The following is a 17487-nucleotide window of genomic DNA, read 5'->3' on the forward strand; positions in this document are numbered from 1 at the left end:
ATAATTTGGAGCTCTCTGGATAATGGGTTTCTGGATAACAGATCCCATAGCTGTACCAGATTTGAAAGGTTACATGGTGTTGCGGCACTACAGAATAAAGTAGATCAGGCCTGATGGTAAGTGACTTGCATTGTCCTTTAAAATAAATAAAAAGTATTTCATTGTGGGACTATCAAAGGGCAATTAGGGCACACACATATATGAAGAAGGCTTGAGTGTAGGAGCCGAAATGTCGTAATAAAACCACTATTTTTACAATAATACAAGCAATAAAGCATTTTACTGCATAAGTCCCTAGAGTGCAACAGCATTTTTGTAATATATATATATATATATATATATATATATATATATATATATATATATATATATATATATATTTATATTTATATTTGAATATAAAGGTTTTAGTTCAAATTTTTAATTGCATGATCGAAATACTGAGAAGCAGGTATATGGTATTCCAGTTCAAAGGCTCTTACTTCTGCAAAAAGTATTGTTAACTAAAATGAGTAGACTACATTTCTCTTAAGATCTATTGCATAATACTCCTGATCTACAAGCAAGGCTTTTTGACTAATCTAAATAATGAATAATTATTTTAGAGATAATCTCTGATGTCACTGAATTATAGTTGGATTTATAGGAGAGGAGGAAAAAGGCAGAACGTTAGTGTGTTTATACAATTTAAATTATAAAAGCCATTAAAGGGGTTGTTCACCTTGGATTTAACTTATAGCATGATGTAGAGAATGATATTCTGAGACAAAATGCAGTTAGTTTTTATTTTTTATAATTTGTGTTTTTCTAAATATTTCACTTCATTCAGCAGCTCTGTAGTGAGGAATTTCAGCAGCCATCTGGTTGCTAGGGTCCAAATTATCTTAGCAACTAAGGAGTGGTTGAAATGAGTTACTATTATATGAATAGTAGAGGGCCTGAATAGAAAGAATAAAAACAAACCATAGCAAAAAAATTGTAGCATCACAGAGCAATAGTTTACTGGCTGTCGGGGTCAGAGACCCCAATTTGAAAGCTGGAAAAAGTCAGAAGAAGGCAAATAATTCAAAAGCAAAAACAAATGAAGACCAATTGAAAAATTGTTTACAATTCTCCATTGTTTAACATACTAAAAGTGAACTAAAAGGTTAACCACCCCTTTACCAAATAAAATAAAAAAAACACAACAGTAAAATGCATGAAGAGAAATCAAAGCCTTAAAAAAAAAATTAAAAAAAGCAAACAAACTATTAAGCAGAAGTTCTTCCGAACCGTGTTCCTCTAGATAGGCTTGCAGACGACTGATAAGATCGCTCTTGTTCCCTTTCACCTCTAAGCCACGAGCAAGGCATTCCTGCTTTAGTTCTGCCAACTAAAAAAAAAAAAATAAAGGAAAAAGTAATTATTGTATCCACTAACTTCCAGGAATAATGAGGTTTGCACCAAGAGATTAAAATGCTGTTGCAAGGATTTGGATTATCTGGACATCAGGGAGCATCACATAAATGCTATATTAGCGATAATAAATGTAATTAATTTTGAGAGAAAAAAAAAATCCCATAGCAATCAACAGAAAGTCATGAGTTGTTCTGTGGCGAGCTTCACTTTCACACTTTGATAAATCTGCCCCTTAGTGATTTAGCTGTACTGTTATACTAAAACAAGTTAAAATGACATTCTACATATACTATAAAAAAAACCAAAAAATACCACCACCACAGGGAGAAATAAGCAGAACTCAATACACTCAATCTACTACTCATTTGTGTCAACAGTACCTAAAATTTCAATTAGAGTTACTGGCATCTTCAAATACTGCCAGAAAAATAAAACAATCTGTGCAAACTACTGAATTTTCTTGTTTTATACTTAAATATATACTGTAATGGGAAAACATGTTTTTTTTTCCAAAATGCATCCGTTAATAGTGCTGCTCCAGCAGACCTGAACTGAAATCCATTTTTCAAAACTGATTTTTTTTATATTTAATTTTGAAATCTGACATGGGTCTAGACATACTGTCTGTTTCCCAGGTGCCCCCCAGTCATGTGACTTGTGCTCTGATAAACTTCAGTCACTATTTAATGCAAGTTGGACTGACATCACCCTTCTCCGTTCCCCATTGCAAAACAATGGGAAAATAACAGCTCCCTGGTACATATAAGAACAGCACTCAATAGCAAAAATCCTGGTCCCACTGCAACACATTCAGTTACATTGAGTAGGAGAAATAATAGCCTGTCAAAGCAGTTCCATCCTAAAGTGCTGGTTCTTTCTTAAAGCATACAACCAGGCAAATGATGACTGCCTACACAGCAATTTTACAACTAAATAAAAAATACACTTGTTGGATTAAATTTTATATGGTAGAGTGAATTATTTGCAGTGTAAACAGTGTAATTTAGGAATTAAAACTACACCACAAAAATGACAGAATCCCTTAAAAAAAAACAAAAAGAAAGTTCCACAAGAGCACGTAGGAGGCATGCATGAGGAACAAGAAGACCTCTTTTGCCTCACCATAACTGGCCTTAACCCCTTTGGCAGATTTGATTTTCTAATAAAAATATGTAATTTAAGACATACGATAGTCATAAGAGGTCCCAATCATAATGACCTCAGTCCAATCGTTTTCTGAAACTCCTTGCACTTGTGGGGTTATAGGCATGATTCCAGTCAAGAGCAATTCGAACAGAAGCCCTGACAAAACAATTTAAGGACCGTCACCCAGTTTGGCAAACCTTCCATTAGATGGATATTACCAATAAATCAGAATCCCAACATACACTATTTCCTGACCCCTTTAGCAGCTGTAAAGTAAGCTTTTTGTTTAAAGGGGTCTTCCACCCAAACACTATTTTTTTAATGCTTTATTGTAGAAAAAGCAACTTTACAATTTGCATTACAATTGTGTAATATTTTCAAAGGTGTTAAATGTAATTTGTATTTAACGCAATATTAGCCTAGACTACTGTACCAAGTGTCAGGTTGCCTCTAAGTTAATAATCAACTGGCTTGCAATATTGTGTCAAGAGTCAAAGCCAGATGTGCAGAGAATGTAAACAGACAAATACAGTTTTCATTTGCAATTACATTTAGTAATAACTTTAAAACTTCCACACAAAAAAAAAAAGAAAGTTAATGAATGTATATTTAGAGCTTAGAATTACATTTACTTTTATTATGCAATTAATACTATTTTGAGTGGGAAACCACATTAATCAAATTCTAATAATTCCTGTAATGGCTCTGGTGAAAACTCTGTTAGACTGAGCAAGCCACAGATCCTCTATGCATCTCAGGGCCAAAGCCAGCTCTAAGTGCTGCAGCTCACTGACCCAGAGAAACACACACAATAACAACAGTATCTATTTTTATTAAAGGGGTTATTCACCTTTAAAGGAGAAGGAAAGTCGTTAACCACTTGGGGTGCCAAATGTTAGGCACACCCAAGTGAATGTATTTACTTCACTTGGCACCGGACCGGGGTTATTCCAGCGAGCAGCACAGAGCGCTTCTCTTCCGGCTTCTTCTTTCTTAAAATTTCCCGGGGCAGACGCATGCGCAGTAGAACGGAAAAGCTGAATTTTTAGTTGAAGTTTGGCTTTTCACTCTTATGAGCATGCGCAGCCGCGAGAAGAAAGAAGAAGCCGGAAGAGAAGCGTTCTGTGGTGCTCACTGGAATAACCCCAGATCGGTGCAGTTTTCTGACAGGAGCACCGGCCCGGGGTTTCAGGTAAGTAAACACATTCACTTGGGGTGCCCAACATTTGGCACCCCAATGGTAAACGCCTTTCCTTCTCCTTTAAATTACTTTTAGTATGATGTAGATAGTGATATTTTGAGATAACTTGCAAGTGGTTAACATTTCTTATGTTTTTTTTCTAAATTTATTTAGCTTTTTATTCAGCAGCTCTCAAATTTGCAATATCAGCAATCTGGTTGCTAGGTTCCAATTTACCCTAGCAACCATACATTGATTTGAATAAGAGGCCTGAATAGAAAGAAGAGTAACAAAAAAATAGCAATGACAATAAATTTGTAAACTTCATTTGCTTTTAGATGGGTTTAGTGACCCCTGGGTCGGCAAGGCCCACCAGGTTTTTGTTCCCCAGTGTCCTGCCTGCTGGGGTATTTCTGTAGAAGCTCATAATCACAATCTTCTTTTGTTCTCATCCAGGCAGGTACATGCGCAGTAGAGCGAAAGTTGAACTTTAATGCAAAAAGTGCATTTTTTTTTAAACTCCGCAGAGCCTCCCCAGGCCCTGAGAAAAAACAGAAGAGGAAGATGATCGCGTGGAATGAGCTTCTAAATACCTCGGGTCGGTGCAGTGTTTTGCAGTTATCAGGTAATTAATATAAACTAACGAAAGGGTTTGTATTTCAGGAAAACACACACTTTCTTTGGTTTGTATCATTTGCACCCTTAGACTGGGGTGAACGGTTAGTTTTTCTCCCTCATTTTTGGGTTACTATTGCTACTAGGCTATAACATGGTCAGGTAATGCCTATAATTGAATTTGCATTTCCATATCATGCTCCTATTTTTGCCTTTTTCAGATAATGGATTATAAATACACAAAAGCCAGGAATATCTTGTAAATTATAAACGGTGAGTTCTGATGTCATCAGTTATAAACAGTGAGTTCTGATGTCATTTTTGTCACATGACTCACTGAAACTTGTGTATTATAATAAATAAAGTACCCCCAGTTGCAAAATGAGGATATTAGACGTTACCTCTGAGTTCCATGACCTGTATAAAAACACTAGGCCTTGTGTTTTTATATGGTCATGAAACTCCTCTGTAACTTATAATATCCTTATATTTGACAAGAGGGGGTAGTTTATTCACTATATAATCACTGGGGAGGGTAATTATACAATCCCCTCTCCTTTACTGCTAATGAAACTCAAAACTTCTCGACACACATTAAAAAAAAAAAAAAAAAATAGTCGAATACTTGGAGCGAATTAAAGAGATAAATTAGAACACACGGAGATACCCATTGGTTTGAATTTTCGCCAAGATTCAGCTGTTTTTTTTTTTTTTTTTTGGGGGGAGAGAAATTTACTGAGAAAATTATAAACATAAAAAATCTTTGACCCCTAAATCTGATTTATTTTGTAAATTGCAGAACTAGAATGGACACATTCCTTGAGAAAGCAAAGAAGAATCGTTATGGTGGGTCGAGTGAGGTTCAAGGATTCTATTACAGGGATATTGCATTAATAAATGAATTTAACCCGATGCTGAAGTCCAGTTATCGCTGCGGAACAAGAACACCATTACAAACGCTGGTTGGAGACAGAAAGTGTAAATAAGGAAGAACACGGCGCTACTACTGCAGTGTAACAAAACTATTTTTAGTTATAACACGAGGCCTCCGATACAATAACCCGCTCCCCGTGTGTAATACCTTCAGTTTAGGAAGATCCACGATTTCCGCCATCTTTCAATCACCAACTTGCCTTGCGCACCACAGCTCAGGCGAGACAAGCTGATTGGTTCGTCGCGCAGTTGACGTCAGTGGGCAAAAAAAACTCGCGCGGCAGTTTGGATCGAATGAGGTGGAAGTAATCCGCAAGTGCCGTGAAGTCACTTCCTGTGAACCCCGCTGTGTTTGTACTGGAGGCACAATACCGCTGTAGAAGTGAAAAAAGAAACCTTTGGCTTTTACTGGGTCTGGTTGTTCCTGCAGAGGTTGGGTCTATGTGAACCAATCCACTTCCTAGCCGTGAATAACTCTTTCAGCCAATCACCGCGGCTACTTATGTCGCAGTTTGTGTGACGATTGAGGCAATTGACATATTATTGTAGGTCGGAAGTCGGACTTATTAAAAAAAAGTTCACTTCCTTATATGCGCCATCTTAGTTGGGGATAGGCGTTAGAAACGCCGCCTGAGCTACGCCCTCTTACATATTCCTCCCGGAAGTGCTTGTGTTTCCTGGCGACCGGTGACAGGCGGTGGTCTAACTCCAGGTGAGAGAGAGCTGAGGGATTTATAACAGCAAGTCTGATGAGCAGATGGTATAGCGCAGCCTCAGTGCTCCTAAGCCTGATTCTGGTCATTATCCCCACAATAGGGTTGCTCAGATCTTTCCAATTAATTTAACCTCTGGAAACACTGTTTTAAAGCCAGCTCCAAGATAAACATTTCTTACAAATACATGCAGTCATACTGTGTTGCCTGAGGGCTGCCTTGATTGGTGGGAGTTGTAGTCCAAAAGCTAAAGTTGAGCCTGCCCCTTGTACTTTAAGGAGAATTCAACTGTTAACTTAAAAACCCTACCCTACGTAGACCCCCTTCGTCCTCCCCCACCCCCGGGACATGCCCCTAACTTTTTACTTACCCCTTGGTGCAGATTCAGGAATCGCAGTTCACGGCAGCCATCTTCCGGGTCTTCGTGTCTTTTTCCGGCGATTTGTCAATTTCTGCCCATTTCAGTGCAAAACCGGGAAATTGCTTCAACTGCACATGTGCCATTTCGACAGTCTCAGATTACCGAAGACCTGGAAAATGGCTGCCGTGAACTGCGATCCTTGAATCTGCACCGAGGGGTTAGTAAAAAATTAGGGGCATTTCATGGGGAGGGGGTCTACTAAGCGTAGGGGGTTAGGTTTTTTTTTTAGTTAACAGTTGAATTCTCCTTTAAAGGGGAAGGAAACCTAGTCTGCGCAAACCCCCCCCACCCCCCGTTTGTTGCCCACCCTCCTTCCTCCCCCCTGGCCTACCCGTCCCGCTGGGCAAATGCCCCTAACTTGTTACTTACCCTTCTGCGCAGGTCCAGGGAGTTCACCGACGACATCTTCTTCCACGCGATCTTCTTCCTGCTGTGAACGGCGTTTTGGCGCATGCGCAGTAGGATCATTTCGGCGGTACGGATCTACTGCGCATGCACCAAAAGTCACGCACATGCGCAGTAGATTGTACCGGCGAAATGATCCTACTGTGCATGCGCCGTTCAAAGCAGGAAGAAGATCGCGTGGAAGAAGATGTCGGTGAACTCCCTGGAATGGACCTGCGCACAAGGGTAAGTAACAAGTTAGGGGCATTTGCCCAGCGGGACGGGTGGGCAAAAAACGGGAGGGGGGTGGGGGGGTTGCGCCGACTAGGTTTCCTTCCCCTTTAATATGGATGGCAGCACTTCAGAGACGTCCACTAAGCCCTTGTCATGAGGGGGGTAATGGATTTCTGAGACCTTATTTCATGTTACCATTGAGGTTAAAGATGAATTTGATTATAATGTGATAATCCAATGCAGAGTTTAAAGCATTATTTGGTTGTACCATTTGGGCTTCTTACCGACTCTTCTGCTACTTTAAACAACCTATATTGGAAACTGCGTTTCATCAAGCCTTTCCTCCTGCGCCACATCAACGGAACGTAAATAACAGTGTTTACATTCCTATTGCAAGGTTGGATATTTTGGTAAAAGAGTTTTTAGAAGCCATTATTTGGTCATTGGTTCCATTATTATGTCCATCTGTTTGTTTAAAGGAGAAGGAAAGCTACGGAGGCATTTTATTTCCAATAGATTAGCTGCAATAGTGCAAGCTAGAATGCTATATTTATTCTGTAGAATGTTTTACCATACCTGAGTAAAAAGCTCTAGAAACTCTCTGTTTGTTTAGAATAGGAGCTGCAGTATTAATGTGGTGTGACATCACTTCCTGCCTGAGTCTCTCCCTGCTCTGGGCTCAGTTTACAGTAGAGAAGGGTGGGGTGGGGGGAGAGGAGCAAACTGAGCATGCTCTTGCCCAGGGCAATGAGGTTTAAGCTTAAAACAGGAAGTCTGATACAGAAGCCCATGTGTACACAATAGAAGGAAAGAAATGCTGTGTTTCTTTTGACAGGGGACTCAGAGCAACATTACTTTGGGGGTTTACTGGTATATTTAGATGGACCTTTCTGATAAGGCTTACTTAGTTTTAACCTTTCCTTCTCCTTTAAAGTCTGTAGTACACATTGGCCAGTTGATCAAGCTTCACACGTTCATTTTGCATTATGTAAACTACTGAGTGATTTATTCAGAAAATATTCGGAAGGGTTTTTTTTTACAGTGAGAGCTGTGAAGATGTGGAATTCTCTCCCTGAATCAGTTGTACAGGCTGATACATTAGATAGCTTTAAGAAGGGGTTGGATAGCTTTTTAGCAAGTGAGGGAATACAGGGTTATGGGAGATAGCTCATAGTACAAGTTGATCCAGGGACTGGTCCAATTTCCATCTTGGAGTCAGGAAGGATTTTTTCCCATCTTAGGCAAATTGGAGAGGCTTCAAAATTTTTTTTGCCTTCCTCCCGATAAACTAGCAGTTAGGCAGGTTATATATATATATATATATATATATATATATATATATATATATATATATATATATATATATATATATATATATATTTAAAAGGTTGAACTTAATGGACATGTTTCTTTTTTTAAACCTAACTTACTATGTTATTGGCAGTAATTGTTGTTGTTTTAGATGAGCAACAATCATTTATATTTTCTACAATAAATCCACTACATTTACATCCCAAAAAAAAAACGTTGATGAAAATATTTGTGAAACCTTTAAATATTCTGACAAATCATTTAGCGTTTTGCTATGGTATATTTGTTTTGCTCCAGTGCCATTCTCTGTGCTGCTCAGTTCTAGTGTACAATGCCCTGCATGGGGCCCGGAAAATTATAATCCAACCTTCCACCACCTGGCTTTTTTAAGATCTCATGGCGCATTTGCTGTGTACAAAAACTTGTCAGGTGCTGATTTACAAGTTTAGCCTGATTTGCTCCAGGGCACAAAGGTGCAAGTCAGTCCTGGAATTACTTGAGGCAATTCATTGGTACACAAATATGGCAGTTTTTTGCACTTGTTTTGTACATGAGCCCTTATACATTTAACTGTCCATGTGACAGATTTGGGATGTTGCTGGCTACTAGTTTAACTTCCAACGTGAGGGATACATCTGTGTTGCAGGTCTGGACTGGCAGTCAAAATAGGCCCTGGCATTCCAAGTACAGAGAGGCCCAATCAGCTCCCCACCAGCCCACTAAATAGTGGACTCTCTATGGCATCTTATGGCAGCCCCTCTGGCATTTGCCAGAACCCACATATTGCCAGTCTGGGCCTGCTGTGGTGGGTTATGCAGTTTTTCATTACTACCCCTCTCGTATTGCACTGAGGGTCCCAGAGAATGGGGCCCCTTTTGGTGGGCCATTGCTCACACCTCCCTAAATATAGCTCTGTTCAGTTCTTCTGTGGCCAGCATTGTGGAAAATGTCTTTCTATATTACCACATATCCACAATATTAGGGTTTATCTTAGTTACATTATTGCATGTGCCACATCATAAGAGCATATTTCAGTCTAAGGAAAGCCGTTTGTGCATCTCTGGCTTATTTACATGTACAATTTCTAAATGTGTTTTTTTTTTTTTTAGGATGAATGTTGGGGTGGCTCATAGTGAAGTGAACCCCAACACAAGGGTACTGAACAGTCGAGGGATATGGCTGGCTTACGTTATATTGGTGGGCTTCCTACACATCATACTGCTGAGTTTCCCCTTCTTCAGTGTTCCAATTGTCTGGACCCTGACTAATGTCATCCATAACCTTGTGAGTAAGCTCCTCTCTGGAACCCTTCTAAAATACTTGGTAAATCTGCCACAAACACAGGTCTAATAATTAAACCGCTTTGGTAAAGTTATTGGCAAACAAAAAAAAAGTATTGAAATCCCATTATTTCAATTCATCTTGATCTGATCATCATTCTCTGCAAATAATATAGTCTTCCCTTTACCGTTGTATTACAGTTGAACATTACTGAAACAAAAAATGTCCTGCTTTTCATGCATTGTTTTTGGAACTGATCATTTCATGTTTGTGTTCTAGCAAGAGCAACACACTTAAAGGGGCCCTCCGCCCAAAAACTAGTTTTTCCACAGTAGAAGAAAATGTAATTCTAGTCAACTTCAAAATATACTTTCATTGGATGGTTGCTTAGAATTTAATTCTATTAAAGGGGCCCCTTTTATTTTGTTGTTTTGATCAGCTATAAAAAAAAAAAAAAAACAGAAATATAAATTCTACATAGAAGAGTTTTGGTTTGACAGTAAAACAATCTATTCTGTACTTACACTAATGAGAGCAGCTACACATCCAATGAAAGAATATGCTGCTACGATTATTTTTATTATTTTCCCTTATTTTTTGTAGGGATGCACCGAATCCAGTATTTTGGATTCTGCTGAACTCTGAATCCTTCTCGAAAGATTCAGCGAATACGGAATACGAATCCTAATTTGCATATGCAAATTAAGGGTAGGAAGAGGAAAACATTTTTTACTTCCTTGTTTTGTGACAAAAAGTCACGCGATTTCCCGCCCCTCCCCACATATGCAAATGATGATTTGGTTCGGCCGGGCAAAAGGATTTGGCCGAATCCTGCTGAAAAAGGCCGAATCCTGGATTCAGTGCATCCCTAATTTATTGTACTGCACTATGGATACTTCATGTGAAAAGATATAACCCATTTATACATACTGGATAGTAGCTGGAAGTTAGGCCTACAGTTTACACAATAGACTACCGGTACATATAAGGAATGCACCGAATCTAGGATGCGGTTCGGGATTCAGCCAGGATTTGGCCTTTTTCAGCGGGATTCGGCCAGATCCTTCTGTCCGGCTGAATCGAATCCTAATTAGCATATGCAAATTAGGGGCAGGGAGGGAAATTGAGTGACTTTTTGTCACAAAACAAGGAAGCAAAAAATGTTTTCCCTTTACCACCCCTAATTTGCATATGCAAATTCAGATTTGGTTCGGTATTCGCCCAAAATCTTTTGTGAAGGATTCGGGGGTTTGACGCATCCCTACTACATATACATGTTGTTTTTTTTTTTTCTTGATTCGGCCATTTAACCCTTCCTTGTGCAGCACGATAACACAGTTATGTTGGAGTTTCAGTATGCCTATGATATTTTTGTATCTGTTTTTAATTTTAACTTTTATTCCATGACATTTTACTCATGCTTGAATTTTAGCACTTTTTGAGTCCTTTCTCATATGTTGTGCACTGATGGTGTTCTAGTTACATGGGCATGGTACTTTGTGTAATGCACAATACTAGTCCTTGCTAGGGTTATGTGTTTTGCTTTAATATGTGACTGCTTAGCTATGGTACAAAGCATAATGGGGAGTGCTTATTGTATTAACTTGGAATACCAAACATTTTAAATTGTAAACTTTAATAGATAAAAGCCTATGAGATGGTTAGTAACCTTTAGCTATTAGGTTTAAATGGTCAGGCTTCCAGACACAAGCATACCTTTACACTTGGCTTTTTCTTCTGCAGGTGATGTACCTGTTCCTGCACACTGTTAAAGGTACTCCTTTTGAGACTCCTGACCAAGGAAAGGCAAGGCTACTCACCCACTGGGAACAGATGGACTATGGCATCCAGTTCACTTCATCTCGCAAGTTCCTCACTATTAGTCCTATTGTGCTGTAAGTGCCTGTTGTTAGATGTTTATTTTGGCCCAGCATTTTCAGAAGCTCTGTATAATTCACTTTAACATAAGCATAAACTGTTTAGATCCCTTAATGGAAGCCCAATCTTTTGTAGCACAGACAAGTATGTAACCCAGAAACATAATTTAATTTTGACACAGTTTAATAATTCTGAGCACTTTAACCAAGCAGTACTGGTAGTACTTGGTTTGCATGTTTGAGTAATATCCGCTGTACGATTCTCAGTTATTGGTTCAGTTTGGACATGTAATCTGAGCTGTGGAGTCAGTACAGAAATCCTTGACTCCAACTCTGACTCCTCTGTTTTTAAAGGAACTGTAACACCAAAAACTAAAAGTGTATCAAAGTAATTAAAATATAATGTACTGTTGCTCTGCTCTGGTAAACTGGTGTGTTTGCTTCATAAGGACTACTATAGTTTATATAAATAAGCTGTTGTGTAGCCAGGGGGCAGCCATTCAAGCTGGAAAAAAAGTAGAAAAGGCAGAGGTTACATAGCACATACAGTAACTGTCAAGCCCTGTCCAATGCAATGGTGTTTTATATGTTATTTGTTATTTAACATGTGCAAACACACAGCTTTTACCAGTGCATGCTAACCGTATATATATATATATATGTTAAATAATTTAAAACACTTTCATTTTTTGGTGTTACTGTTCCTTTAACATACTAAAGTATTTTCCATGTAGATTGAAAGAAAGTTAAGTACACAGTTAAACAGTCAAGGCATTTTATCACTGCCAAAGCTCAAAAATATAAACCACATCCTTTGCTAATTCTAAGCCAAAATAAAAGTTATACTACATACACCAACAACAATTGGAAAACCTAAAACAACTTATGTATTAATTGAACCTGGAATATACCTGTAGAATAACTGTTAAAGGAACATCAAAAAAATAAAGTGTTTTAAAGTAATACAGATATAATGTAGTGTTGCCCTGCACTGGTAAAACTGCTGTGTTTGCTTCAGAAACACTACTATTGTTTATATAAATAAGCTGCTGTGTAGCAATGGGGGCAGCTATTCAAATAAGAAAAGGCTGAAGTTACACAACAGATAAGCTCTGTAGAACACAATGGTGTTATCTGTTATCCACTATTTAACCTGTGCCATATAGCCTTTTTTCAATTTCCGCCATTGCTTCACAGCAGCTTGTTTATATGAACTATAGTAGTGTTTCTGAAGCAAACAGATCAGTTTTACCAGTGCAGGGCAACAGTACACTATATTTTCATTACTTTAAAACACTTTATTTTTTGGTGTTAACTGTTCCTTTAAATACAATCCAAAATGAATTAAAGTATTGTTCTTAGAAACGGAATTGCTTCTGCCATCTTCGCCTTCATGGAAGTTCTTATATCTGACTTTATTATTTTCAATGCTTGTATTTAAAGTTATTAGGAGTTTGAGTTGGTACATTTTTGGCAACTTCAGCTCCAGAACCCAAAATTGCCCGACTCCAACTCCACAGCTCTGCATATAATTGAATCAGCTGGTTGACTGGCAGAAATCCTGCTTCCTGCAGAGTAGAGCGTAGAGTAGAGTCTTAAATAAAATAAGGTCATAAAAGGACAATTAATAGCCAGCACTGTAATGTACAATTGTTTTTTGTATAATAAATGCTTTTAGTCATTATGGAGTGTGTAAAAAGTGTGTTCATATCCACTGACCATTTGTTTTTCGAGATGAGAGATTCTTTATGATTTGTATATGATGGTTAAGAATCACTACTCAGAGGGGGTTATTTACTAAACTCTGATTTTTTTTTTTTTTATAAATGTTTTTATTTGCACCAGAAATATCCAACAGACATTACAAAGCAAACATGTTATTACATTTGTGAATAAAACTTTGCAGTTTTGAGACTGGGTCTGGTCTGCACACCCTTCTTGACCGTCGCCAGTCATAATAGCATAACATGCAACTACAGTTCAATATAAGACAGAGTTTACATGTGATTTTTATTTTTATAAAATCAGACTATTAAAAAAATCTCGAATTTTTCAGAATTTATTAAACCCAGAAGATTGAAAAGTCTGAATCTGAAAAAGCGGGCATCTCAGACCTGTCCAGGTCGCCTATAAGTCAATGGGAGAAGCCCCAATGATTTTTTGATGTGCACTGGGTTTTGTGCAATACCCCAACGTTTTGAGGCAAAAAGCATAAGAAATATGAGTTTACGGATGAAAAATATGAAAAAATATGAAAATGAAAAGCAAATTTTCGGGAAAATGTAATAATAAATAAGCGTAAAAAACCGAGTGGATTTGATCTAAGTTTGTAGCAGAAAATATTGAGATAAATTCAGACTGATAAATAACCCCCTGAACGTAAGTACAGAGGTAGGCCTGTAGCTAGCATGAAGATCATGCCAATGAGCGTTCAAAAGTTAAATTTGTGTCTAAAAGGCTAAAAGATGTTTTTTTTCCTGTAAACAATGAAAGAGAGATAACACAAACTTGTATTTTTTTTTTTCCACCACAGATACTTACTTGCCAGCTTTTACACAAAGTATGATCCTGCCCATTTCCTTATCAACACAGTCTCGCTGCTCAGTGTCCTCCTTCCAAAACTTCCACAGTTTCATGGTGTAAGGATATTTGGGATCAACAAGTATTGAAGAGGATCTCTAAGCAACTTATATCCAACATGTATCATATAGTGGTTAACTAAATATCATATCATTCTTTGTGCCTTCAAATGGAGGCTGTCTACACTGGACTGCCTAGCATGGTGTATCGAGAAGGATATGTGTTCCAGACTGAAGCCACATATAATGCCATTCAGCATCAAGAGATAACAAAAATGGTTTTATGACAAAACTTGCCTAATGTACTGCAGTGATTTAAGTACAAGAGTTTACACTGTGATAATAAATAACACCAGTCGGTGATGTAAATGTTGCATCATGACCCCTGTGCTACAATCAGGCATGGGGTTATGTTGTGCAACAAGGACTTTGTATAGTAGGGGACCAAACTATAGCAACTATGCACAATTCATGTAACTGCTTTTGTGCAATTAGGGTGAATGGGGCATTTTAATATTCATTGTCTATGAAAAGTTAGGGCTTTGTTTAATAGGGAAAAGGATGAGGTGTATCCTTACACTAACAAAGACTAGTAGGGCCTGATAAGCTTTTGACATTATGAAAATTAGTTCTCTGCATGTGCATCATTAAGACAAGTCTAGATTCCATTATACAAACAGCCTGGGGCAAATCTAAATTAGGTAGTATTTTCCATTCAAGGCAATTCTGTCTGGTCTACTGGCCCTCCAGCCTGCCCTCTGCATTCTCACCCCCCATCATCACCACTAGCCACCTCTCCTCTGTTCCCATGAGGTTACACTCACTCCTCCTTGTTTATTGATGCTAGTCTCCTGTTCCCCCAAGTTGTCACTCACTCTTCTGCTGGCGGTCTGCTTGTCAGCAGTCTGCTGGGAACTGCGCCCTAACTCCAGATCTTGCTCTGGTCTGGAGAAATCAGAATGTATCAGTAATCTACTTGCTCTTTCTTCCTTCTTTTATCCTAAAAATATACAGAATATGACTAAAATCCTAACTGAAAAGGACTGTTGGCAAAAAGAAATTCCAGATTATGTGCAGAACACATATACAGTAGAGTGTTGCTTCCCACATCAGTGCAGATTGTATGTAAACTCCAAACTGCGTTGGATTAGTGCATTTTTTAAGATGGTGGGTTTGTAGAACTAACACTTCACCTGAAAAAATCCTTAATTTCTTTGCTGCTTAGGGATATGACATGTTGCATAAATTTTCTAGAAATGTGGCTTCTCGGCTGTTTTTGGTGCAAATGATTCTGTTATAGGGAGAGAGAGCAATTCATCTGAATGTTAGCTGCTCATTATTGTGTTTATTAGAGCTCTCTCCCTCGCACACAGGGGCAATACACACCCATCTCTTATCCCATATTTTATTCCTTATCTTATCCCATTTGTCTAATATCAGATTCTGCTACTGGCACAGAAAATCAAGGAGGATTTGTAAATTTCACAAGTGTAAGAAGTAAAATAGAGACTACAGAATCTTTACATTTTATGTATTAATTACTGTACTGTTGATGGTCCCGTCTTTATAAAATAGATCATTTGAAAATAAAGTTCTGACTGGATACACGATTAGGAATCCTTCAGACCAATCTTTATATAGTTATATAGTATTAGGCTAATCTCAGACTTCTTTCATTAAAGCTAAACCTTTTCTCAAAGTCAAACCATTTTGCTTTCTTACTAGAAAGTCCCACTTTGCATATTTTATCTTCTATAAAGTGCAATTGCATACCTTATTGGGGCCACAATCTTTTCAGCAGGATTCGGCCGAATCCTTCTGCCCAGCTGAATCGAATCTTAATTTGCACATACAAACTAGGGGCAGGGAGGGAAGTTGCATGACTTTTTGACACAAAACAAGGAAGTAATTATGCAATATATATATATGTTATAATATGCACAAGTGGGAGCACATAAGGCTTTTCGCAGTTGAGTTTGAGCTCACAACTGACCCTTTATGCAGAGTCGTATTTACTTTATAGGCACTCGCTAATTGTGGCAGACCTAGGGTGGCAGGCTAAGGTGCCTGATAAATGCTCACATTTACTTATAAATATGCAGAAAAAGTCTCCCTACAAAATCACTTCGGAATCATACTTCTACTTTAAAGGAAGGTGCAGGAATGCAAAGTGGATAAGAAGTTGAGGCTCATCATTACTTATAACTCATAATTGAACATTTTAGGGTCTGTTACGAAATCATAATGTTAAACCCCCAGTTCCAGTATTCATTTATTTCCTGGTATTAATATTGCCGTGACACATTCACTCAGTGCTTTACAGAGATTATACAGCACAGATTCCACATCAGCCCCTGCCCCAGTGGGTCTAAGGTCCCTATCACATTCACACACACACTATGTTTAATTTATCAAGAACCAATTAACTGGCCTGTATGTTGAGTGTGGGAGGAATCCCACACAAACACAGGGAGAACATACACACAGCTTGAGATACTTTAACGAGTAGTCATTAGTTATCAAAATAGTAAAAATCATTAAATCAGTAATTCCCACTCAATAGTGGTAAGAGCATGTTGACAGGGTCTTATTAAAGTTGGGATATCTGCAATTTAGGCACTTTGATGTGTAGGCCTGATTCTTGCACTCGTTTCAGGAACAGGAGGTGGGCTCAAACTTTGTGGTTCAGAGCACAACATACATAGGATCATGGAGCGGCTTTTGGCACAAGTATCATTAATTGTGCAGTTTTGCTATGATAAAAAGTTGAGCAGCTGCTGGGGGTTCGCTAGTAAATGATCCCTATAATTTTGTACATATTCTAAACCAAGTTTTGCACACACAGAGGTAACATTGACTGTAGTTAAATGAAAAGCTGCAATAAGAACATGTTAGAGATATGATTACCAACAATCCCAGAATAGAATGGCTAAACATTTCAAGCAGTGCCATGATGGTGAAGGTAATGAGTTAATTGCACTACTAGAGCACATAAGGCTATATAAGAACAGAAGGAAAATATTGTGTCTATGTACCCATCCGGTATAAATACAGAGATCAATTATGGTGTCTATATATAAACATTACTTTAGCATTGTAATACTTAGGATTGGTCCAACTCTTCTTGTATGCATTTAGACATTTTGAGAGTCTAAGGGGTAAATTTATCAAAGAGTGAAGTTCCACAGCTCTCAATTCATTTCTATGGGATTTTGAAAGGCGTATTTATCAATGGGTGAAAGTTCACCCTTTGATAAATACGCCTATAAAAATCCCATAGAAATGAATGGAGAGTGGCGGAATTCCACTCTAGTGGCGGATCTTCACTATTAACTTCACTCTTAGATAAATATACCCCTATGTATTGCCTTGAAAAAGTCATATGTATGATGCACATTGATCAAATAAACATATA

At 38.1% G+C, this 17487-nt stretch overlaps 2 protein-coding genes across 8 annotated transcripts in view; one reads left to right on the plus strand and one right to left on the minus strand.

Moving 5' to 3' along the window:
* Window positions 1-5560, minus strand: part of sarnp.L (SAP domain containing ribonucleoprotein L homeolog) — a 39693-nt gene extending 34133 nt beyond the window's left edge. For 2 of the 7 annotated variants that reach the window (XM_041581063.1, XM_041581062.1), the window contains exons 1-3: window positions 5421-5556; window positions 4098-4265; window positions 1249-1372 (exon numbers count right to left, since the gene is read on the minus strand). In XM_041581063.1, the coding sequence (XP_041436997.1) occupies window positions 1249-1372; window positions 4098-4151 (178 nt within the window). In that variant the 5' untranslated portion in view covers window positions 4152-4265; window positions 5421-5556. 7 annotated transcript variants of the gene reach the window in all.
* A 289-nt stretch (window positions 5561-5849) lies between these two features.
* ormdl2.L (ORMDL sphingolipid biosynthesis regulator 2 L homeolog) lies at window positions 5850-15682 on the plus strand. The gene is made up of 4 exons (XM_018247412.2): window positions 5850-5984; window positions 9445-9619; window positions 11360-11511; window positions 14027-15682. Exons 2-4 carry the CDS (start codon window positions 9446-9448, stop codon window positions 14160-14162), a joined length of 462 nt encoding a protein of 153 aa, XP_018102901.1. The 5' UTR covers window positions 5850-5984; window position 9445; the 3' UTR covers window positions 14163-15682.
* Window positions 15683-17487: the final 1805 nt, after the last annotated feature.

Source organism: Xenopus laevis, chromosome 2L (genome assembly GCF_017654675.1).
Source record: "Xenopus laevis strain J_2021 chromosome 2L, Xenopus_laevis_v10.1, whole genome shotgun sequence".
NCBI classification, from domain to species: domain Eukaryota; kingdom Metazoa; phylum Chordata; class Amphibia; order Anura; family Pipidae; genus Xenopus; species Xenopus laevis.

What these genes read in the sequence shown, in the direction of transcription:
- ormdl2.L (XM_018247412.2), top strand. Translation starts at nt 9,446, where the DNA reads ATGAATGTTGGGGTGGCTCATAGTGAAGTGAACCCCAACACAAGGGTA. An exon ending in CTAATGTCATCCATAACCTT is followed by an intron (nt 9,620 to 11,359) that starts GTGAGTAAGCTC and finishes TTTCTTCTGCAG; the next exon opens with GTGATGTACCTGTTCCTGCA. An exon ending in ACTATTAGTCCTATTGTGCT is followed by an intron (nt 11,512 to 14,026) that starts GTAAGTGCCTGT and finishes TTTCCACCACAG; the next exon opens with ATACTTACTTGCCAGCTTTT.